This window comes from Morus notabilis, unplaced genomic scaffold, assembly GCF_000414095.1.
Source record: "Morus notabilis unplaced genomic scaffold, ASM41409v2 Scaffold17, whole genome shotgun sequence".
NCBI classification, from domain to species: domain Eukaryota; kingdom Viridiplantae; phylum Streptophyta; class Magnoliopsida; order Rosales; family Moraceae; genus Morus; species Morus notabilis.
In genome coordinates, this window is record NW_010357427.1 from 107366 (window position 1) to 116939 (window position 9574).

At 33.3% G+C, this 9574-nt stretch overlaps 1 protein-coding gene across 1 annotated transcript; it reads right to left on the reverse strand.

The window, feature by feature from the left end:
• Positions 1–4531: 4531 nt before the first annotated feature.
• LOC21388623 (protein ANTI-SILENCING 1) lies at positions 4532–9006 on the reverse strand. The gene is made up of 11 exons (XM_024170344.1): positions 8674–9006; positions 7839–8007; positions 7558–7737; positions 7137–7468; positions 6787–6813; positions 6307–6399; positions 5996–6074; positions 5813–5903; positions 5325–5433; positions 5009–5125; positions 4532–4651 (listed from the first exon to the last, which is right to left on the reverse strand). Exons 1-11 carry the CDS (start codon positions 9004–9006, stop codon positions 4574–4576), a joined length of 1608 nt encoding a protein of 535 aa, XP_024026112.1. The 3' UTR covers positions 4532–4573.
• Positions 9007–9574: the final 568 nt, after the last annotated feature.

Here is a 9574-nt window from a genome sequence, read left to right on the forward strand (position 1 = left end):
TTTTGTTGTAGTGTCATTCAAATCATAACTCAAACTTTTTATTAGTGTTTTTTCTCATAAAATTTTAAATTCAATTTTTTCTGTTATAGTATTTTCTCTTACATAAATTTACTTTTCAACTCGAACTAGTGAAACGAATGAGGCTAATTGCTTTTAGCACGTGGGCTAACTTTGGTGAGTATTATATATTTATATACTCCTTTTCTGTATTTTATAGTTAATATACTCCACATGTATTGGCTAAGAAAATTAACGCCCTCAAAGTAGCGATATCCTTCAATGCCATTGGTTTGTTCTTTTTTTTATTGGGGTTAAAAGTGTCGCACACTAAATATTTTTTCTTTTTCAGTTTTGGCTAAGAGATATATAATACTGAGTTTTTGGCCTTTTATGATGATTTTGTTTCGTGTACGCAAAGTCTTATAAAATTTTTTGGAACATCAAGCTCAGGCAGAAGATACGTGTCTCTTGTATACTGCCTTTGACGGTTTGTTTTAGCTTCTCTGGAGTTCATATTGTTTTGCACGCATTATAAGTAGGATCATGATAATGTGTATGACTTTCCTTTAATTTTCACACGTAATGATATAGAAATAGATGTCAGAGGTACATCGCTTTGTTCATATTACATGTAATAGACCAAGTTCAATTTGGACTAATAATTTTTTTTTTATATTTATATTTGCATAGATCATCAACGTGGTTGATTAATGTAGTATCCAAGCATTACCTTAATCCTATTATAATCCAATCTGTTTCATTGGTAAACGCATTTGCCATTTGGATATATATTTTGTCAAATAAATTCAGCTCGTTTCCAATTCCAGAAAAAAAAAAAAATCTCTTTTCCAAAAATCACATTTTCCCTTTAAGCAACAGGGAAAAAAATATCACATTTTCCCATTCAAGCTCAACATGCACATGCCATAAGTACATCCTCTATCAATATTTACCTTAATTTCAAGTATTTCTCGTAACACTGATAAAGACAAATGTATATTCGTCTTTTGTTTTTGTATTAATTCAACAGTACTCCTCGTTTATTTCGCATGCTTTTCCAAGAATCCATGGGGGTTTGGAAAAGTGTAAGCTACATTGTTTCATTTTTGGTTCCTTCGTTTTACCTCAATTATTTGAATATGATGAAGAATTATTAGATGCCCACATGCATGAGTCACCTTCTTTAGAAAAATAATTTTCAAAGAAAAATTTCCAAGGAAACACGAATATTATTCATAATCTAGGGCATTGATTTTCCCAAGTGCGTAGTTCTTGGAAAAAATTGTAATGACAGATCGAGTAAATAAATTAAGATCCCGTTCACTTCACCGATTCGAGTTTAGAATTTGAGTTTACTACAGTAAAAAGTTCTCAGAAACAATCACATCTAACTTTTTTACTACAGTAAAAAGCTCTCACATAAAATCACATCTCAATTCAAATTACAAACTCGAATCAGTGAAATGAACGGCCTTGAGACGATTATAAATCTTTGGTGTAACTATTAACTGCTTAAACATGGCCTCATGTGTCATGACACATGCCGCACATCATATTACATAAGCAAATCAGAACATTTTTCACTATTTAATTCTTTTTTATGCGGTGTACAGTCTATAGCTCCTAGACCCTTCACTTTAATATCTGATATAAAATGAAATTATTATTATCTAATTTCAAATCCTAATGAACACATGTGCAAACACGCACATTCAACGCCCGTTCATTTCGTTGATTCGAGTTTAGAATTCGAGTTTTGCTACAGTAAAAAGTTCTCAAAAACAGTCACATTTAACTTTTTTGCTACAGTAAAAAGCTCTCAAACAAAATCACATCTCAACTCAAATTACAAACTCGAATTAATAAAGTGAATGGACCAACCACTTGAGTTAGCCTTAAGTGGCTTTGCGCTGAATTTAATTTGGAGGGAAAAGTGCGAAGAAAGTTTGGAAAATTTGACTGTATCTTTTGTACGAAAAGATAGTTTAGAAAACTTATTTCCTGGCCGAGCATTGTAGCAACGTGGCATGCTAGCAGCTACAAAGGAGAAGCTTACGTTGGAGTCGGAAAGAAAATTAGGTTAATACGTGTGGATTGAGTCAGGATAGATATAAGGTTTCACAATCTATGAATCATTTGTATTCACACACTCATCAAGTTCAAACGTCGCTAGAACTACTCATTTTGTCTGGTTATTACTACCCACATAAAACATGAAATATTCTCATCCGTAAACGATAATATTTACGCTTGTACAAAAACACTGAACACGCGTTAATTTATGTTTGCGTAAATATTCGATATATATATATATATATATATATATACACACACACATATATACATATGAGAAAATTTAAAGATAATCATTATTTTTCATCATTTTATTATTTATACCATTAAAAAAAGATAAATTTCTTAAATTTCTCCTGTGTCAACGGGCTCTTAAAACTTTAAATATGTGCATATTGTGCCTTATGAACTTTATTATTTGTGTCAATATGTCCCCTAAAGTTAACTCCGCTAAATTTTTTAATGAAAATACTTATAAACACTCTCTGAATTTTGTCACTTATGTCAATATGCTCATAATCTCCGCAGACTGCCAATCATATGAGAAAGAAATTAAAAACACAAAAACGACATAATAGGCTCATATATTATTAGGGTACGTTGCTTGTATCTTAATGAAATTTACTTTGAGAAGCAAACATTCCGTAGGATTTCCATTCATTTCTTTTTAGTTTGTGGTTTAGGTATATCAAAGGTGTATCAGAATATATTACTTACATCATCCATAAGATCTTTGTCCAGCATCATAATACATGAACAAATATATTACTTACATAATCGACCAGTTCTTGTCCAACAAATCATAATTATGACCAATCAGGAGAATGCTATTTTGCTGCTTCGCTTGCCTTTCAAGTTTGTATTTTAATACATACAAAACAAGAGAAAACACGAGACAACGACAACGTAGCCAACATCGCGGACGTCTCGAGTGAATCGACAGAACCGAAGACAAAGACCATAACAGAAAGTCCAGTCTTTATAATCGACTTAAATTCTTAAGAGGAATTTATTTTGTAGGGTAGTAGGGACTAAATCATTCAACTAATTGCGTTTGGAATTAGTTTTAAAATTATTTTATTTTCAATAAAAAGTAAAAATGATATTATTTTAAAAATCATTTTGAGACCGATTTTAAAATTACGTTTGATTAATTTTTAAAAAATTATTTTGAGTATAATAAAAAAGTAAAATCATATTTATTAATTAATATATTATAATATTATTGATAAGTACTAAAAATGAAAACAGAAAAGTAAAAATAATTTTTAACCATTTTCTAATTCTTTTACAAAAACCATTCTCATTGTTATCGTTTTTAAAACATTTACTAAATAAACGTCGTTTCATTTTCATTTTCATTTTTTACTTCTCGAAATACGTAAAAATCGTTTTTAAAAACGGTTCTAAACACGCACCTAATTTCTCAATTTTAAAAAATTTGAAAACAGAAAAGTAAAAATAATTTTTAACCATTTTCTAATTCTTTTACAAAAACCATTCTCATTGTTATCGTTTTTAAAACATTTACTAAATAAACGTCGTTTCATTTTCATTTTCATTTTTTACTTCTCGAAATACGTAAAAATCGTTTTTAAAAACGGTTCTAAACACGCACCTAATTTCTCAATTTTAAAAAATTTGATTAATCAAAGAGTTAAGGAGACGTTTGGTTCATGAATTAGAATCATGAGATTAAAACTATTTTCGATTTACGTGTATTTTTTGTGAGAGAAAACATTATAGCTAACCATGAACCATGATTCAAATCATGATATTAATCCCCTTACCAAACGTCTCCTAATTTTTTTTTCTCTGTTCATTTTCAAAAGACAATTACTGGGCTTTTTGTGATACAAACTGAAGGGCCACTTATGTAATATTACGAAACTCGTAGGGTAATTACGATTACGAACCAAAGGAAAGAAACGAATAAAAGAAGCGGAAATAGTAGGAAATAGGCCAATATGAAAATCTTAAGAAAGTATATAGGCAAATTTTTAGTTATAGAAATTAATAGGTTATAACTTATCAAGTTATGGTTTATAACCAGATAAGTTATGGACAAACTTGTCAAGTTATGGTTCATAACCAGATAAGTTATGGACAATAATTTGTCAAGTTATGGTTCATAACCAGACAAATTATGGACGAAAACAGTAATTTAGCCTATTTATTAACTTATGTAAACTATTGGTCTATTAATTTTAATTCATCTCAAATATTGGCCTATTTCCCTCTTTCGGAATTACTCCCAACCTGATCATCAATGAACAAATTCAATATCAATATTTCTATCCATATGAACACAAAAGTACCTCTGTATCTACCTATCTAAGATTTTCTGTTTGCTTGAAATCACTTGGATCAAAAATTTGGAGTCGGCAAGTATCACAGAAATTCATTTAAATCCTTTACCTAAACTACGTATTAACATAATAACGTAGGAAACAGAGGATCAATCATACAGTTGCAAGATTGTGAGCTTACGTAAATGTGGTTAGACCGTTGACAAAGGCAACGCATTACGATTGAGTTTTAGCCGACTCTTGACTTCATTTATCTCCTTCCTTTGTTCCTGTAGAGATGGAGTCCCACAAGGGATAGGAAGGTTAAAACAAGAACTGAAGAAAAGTCTCTGAAGTTTGTTATCCGCATGCGAGAGAATGATGAACAACAAAAACTGCTCACGAGTACATTTGGAATATAAATACAAAAAGAAGAAATGTATACTTCTGTGTTAGATGAAAATTCTAATTTTAACTGATATGATAATTCTTCGAATACCTACTAATAAAAAACAATAATTCACATGTCACGTTTAGTTGAGAAAGAAATTGAGACAGATTATTCAGGAAATTTTTCCTTAAAAAAAAAGTTTACAGTGTAAATATGTGGTGGCATATTTGCTATATGCATGGTTTCCGTGTGTGACCTCATATAAAGCGTTCCACCATAAATCTGACTTTGCCTGTAGCTCACGCCACTGCATGGCCAAATCGTACTCAACTGTATTCGGCTGGGAACAGTGTGAAGTTGATACCGCATTTCTCTACACGCGCACATACACACACACAAAAAGATATATATATATATATATATATATATATATATATATAAAAGATAAAAAGAAGAAGAAGAAGAAGATCTCAGACACAACCTGACACATTGGACCGAAAATGATAAAAGAGAATTATGTATCAATAAGGAAAAGCAAAAAAGAAAACAGATCTGAAGGAGAGTCTAATTACCATCTCCTCGCATTGCATTTGAAACTTAAGTTTGTCAAGAACTAGATGACCAGGAAAACTGGTTGATTTACTGGGCACTCTCAGATTTCTTCTGCGGCCAGTCACAGGTCTGCAAATGCTCGCAAAGCCAATTGTAAGTACAAAATTCTATATATGCCATTTGCTTTAACCAAATTAACTGCAATATCTATAGCATTTAACCACGCAATAAAAAAAAAAAAAAACAAAACAAAAACAAAAATCCAAATTCCAAAACTGGCGTGAAGTTTTAACTGCATCAAATTTCATCACGAAAAAGGAAAAAGGGCCATGGACAAAATTTTGAGACCCATACTGTTTGAAGAATTTTATCCCACTTTCAAGATAACACTACCAGTCCCCCATTATTACACCATGCTATTTATTATCCTGAATTTCAAAATGGGGGACTCAATGGATCCAAACCGTATTTGATGCTTGAGAATAAAGAAACCAATAGATTAAGTTACCTTCCATCAGCTATAATCAGATATCTCCTATTTAACTCGTATATTGCTTTTTCGGCCGCAGATTGTGACTTGAATATAACAAAAGCCTTGCCTGTTCACACGGAAGAAAATGAATCAATACAAGCACATGAGCTGGATTCCTTCATTAATGAGAAAACGGTAAAACTAATGCAGCTGCTGTACCGTATAACGGGTTAGAAAATGAGCTATACTGTATCATCTTTGCATCAACCTTTTCTTCAAGGGCACAATAAACTAGATCCTGAAGAGGAAAAGGGATCAGGATAAAGCAGAATGTCCTAGCCACACAACATTTGTCCATAAAGCATCACTATCTTTCCAATGGTATTTGGTGGCAAATGAAAATTGCATTTGAAGATTTTAAGCGAATGACATCGATTTAGCAGTTCTTCAAGTAGATTAGTATTTGACATCAACTGCTCTCATCTTTTATTTCATAGAAAGAGACCTACAAGGAGAATCATCGTAACTACCTCAACTTCAACTGACGCAAAGGACGGGTCCAAATTTTCTAGCAAGACCAGTGTACCTGCTTCTTGAGCTTTCTGCAGTTTAACTTCCCAAGGCTGGAAAGTTGTGGAGAGGAAGAAAGTTTATCCTTGTGATATTATTTTATAGTGATGCTACAAACTTGGATACCATAGAGATTTTGGGGTTCATTTTGCAATTAAAAGAGCCTTTCAAAACAAAGAGATGATAGCAAATGTAATTTCCAGATGAAAATGGACTTTATGCATCCCTTACGGCTTGCTAATTGAGGATAATTTGAAATACCTTCATGCATCGTCGATTACTCTTTTAGCAAGCCTTTGAATTGCAGATTCTCTCAAATTCATAGAAATTGAACTTGAGAAATAAAATTTCCAAGATAATCTTTTTAGAAGATCAAACGCTATCTTGAAATAAACCATAAATGGGATATTTTAAGATTCCAACAGTAAATAGGAACTTACAAGTTGTTTAAACCAATTCCTCCTCTCCTGCAAGCAAGAAATTCAAAAAAAAAAAAAAAAAGTGGTTATTCGAGAAGTTATTTCTAAGTTCAAACATTCCATCTTATTGTGACAGCAAAGAGGACCCAGGTTAGACCATAATTTTTTCCCCCTTTTTCATCATTGGAAGCACAAGCAGCAATAGAATTGCTGAAGAGTTGGTGGTTAATGTTGGAAATTTTAAAAGCAATAGCTACGTTGACATAAAATAGTAAAGCCAACAAGGTTAAATATACATCAATGCCAATTCATTCTAGAAGATAAAAATGGTGTAAACTGAAGAAAATTAAACTTAAATTTTCAAGACTTACAGCATCAGGCCTTCTAGTTACTTCCATAACTTGTTTGTTAGTTTTGAGACCCTCTCTGGATACAAGTTGAGCACCTGCTTTTTCGATAATCTTACACGCCTCTGCTCCGAAAATGTCCCTCTTGGTGGATACTCCTTTCTGACTAATGGAACCTTTGTCATCTAGAAGAATGGTTCTCTTCTTGTAAGGTCGAGGATCTTCTGCGTTCTCAGTTAAGCTAACTTCAAAAGGTCTCACATTAGATTTATCTTTAACTTGTACGCAGGACACAGTCCCACTTTCAACTGCAAAACCTTTCAGCTTGGGATTTTCATATAGGCCTTTGTCTGATTCTGCAAGTCAAGGAATAGTGGATTTCATTGATATTTGTCCCACTTCCCAACTGTAAACAAAGGGCAGAGTTGGTATCTTTAGAAGTTACCTTTTAACACAGACATCTTTTTGCTTGGCCCACTCCTGGATGGACTGGCTTCGCATTTGTTCAATTCTATCCTGGAACTGGAAAACATATCAAAGTGTTCACCCGGCTTTTTTAATTCCGCTTGGTTACTTGGAGGATTAGTTGACCGTTGACCTTTCATTCTGTTAAAAAATAACTCCACTGCAATGCATTCAGAAGGTTTTAAAAACATAACAGAAATTGGTCTCCATTTAAAAGTCAAAAAGTTTGGAATTTTTGCTGATCACCAAAGAAAGACTGACCTTTAATTCCACAAATCTCATCTGCAAACTTCTCTGATATTGAGTTTTTACTTACATCGAAAGTACGGTAGAAAACGTAGTCTGCTCTTTGTAACTCATTTGCAGAGGGCCTAGGATTTCTGGTGTCCTTTGAGGTGCAGATAACATTGCATTTCGCAACAACTGCTTCCTGAATAACTTATAGCTCATATCATTTCAATGAATTTCAATAAAGATACCCTTTATTAAAAACTAATAAAAGGAAAACATTTTCTCAGAGGAAGATAATTGGTCATGGCGGTATCCAAAATACAGAGGAACAGTAAAGAGTAAATGTGGTTTGCACTGCCATTGCAAGAATATAGGAAAATGCTCAAGCAAACTTTACCAGTACATCCTATTGTTGAGCGTGTTGAACCTAATTATTGTTCTAATACGAATTACAACCCAAACTTTTCACCACAATTTTTCTCTTATGAAAATTCAAATTCTAACTTTTTGTGCTATAATGTTTTCTCTCAAATAAATTTACTTCTCAACTCAAATATGCGAAAACGAACGTTTTTGTTTGTTTTCTCTATAATTTTATTGCTCTCCGTAGTAAAGAATTCTTTAACACCGATCACGCCAACTACGCATAAAGGCCTTTATGGTAAAGAGGAGCACAAAGAACACTGAAAACTAACCTTACAACATAAATTAATCCGCCATAGCTACATATCTTTAGCAACATGCATAGTGAATTTACCAACATGCCTATACATTGGAATTAACAATTGTATCATACAATACAGAAAAAGTTCAACCATGAATGTATAGCAAATGGGACATGATAAATCATAGATAAAAACTCTACCAGATGAACGACATTGGAAAGGCCCGTTCCTTGCCCAGATGCTAAAAGTAGCTCGTTCCACTTTGGCTCAACGTCACCCAAAAATCGACGTATCTCGCCAGGACGAAAAAACCAAACAACCCTTGCCTTTTTCTCGTGGGTCGGCGTCTCGAACAGCCTCACAATCTTACAGATATTAGTCTCGACATCACCGGGATTGTAGAACCAAGCACAGTCGTAAAGCGAGTATTGAACGCTTTTATAAGTAAACGAGTCGTAGAATATGACAGCTTTGTGTCTTTGACCAACACCCGTCTTTACGCCCCACTTGAATTGATCAGCCTCATCGCCCATTGAGAACCTAAGTTAATGAATTCAGAATCATTATCTACAATTTTAATTTTTGAAATTTAAATTTTGTACGGGATAAAAATACGGTGAAGAATCATGAGATTTAAAACTAGAAACGGATGCATGAAACACACATCTCCTAAAATTATTACTACCCTCTCAGGATTTGAACGTAAAACGTTGAGAACCGCATTAAAAAAATGGCGAGAAAAATTGAATCAGAGAGGAAGAGGAAGAAGACGAAGAGAGAGAGAGAGGAGAGAGAAACAGAGAGAGTAGGTTCTGGGTAGTGTGAGTGTTCGTACGGTGGTAAGGGAAGGAAACGTGCATGCAGAGAAGGAGGAGGGTGATTTCTGTGGGACGAGAGCTTTGTAACTTCCACTCTCGGTTTGTGCGAATGTACTTCACTCTCTTGTCGTTTTGTACAGAAAAGTAGAGGAATTTTGAGTCTTCCTTCCACGCGCGTAGGAAAGCGGGTTGTTTCCTCACGGTCACGATCAATAACGCGTGTTTGACCGTTGTGTACTACTCGCAATATAATAGGAAGAAGCATTTTTTCTTTTTTTTTTTT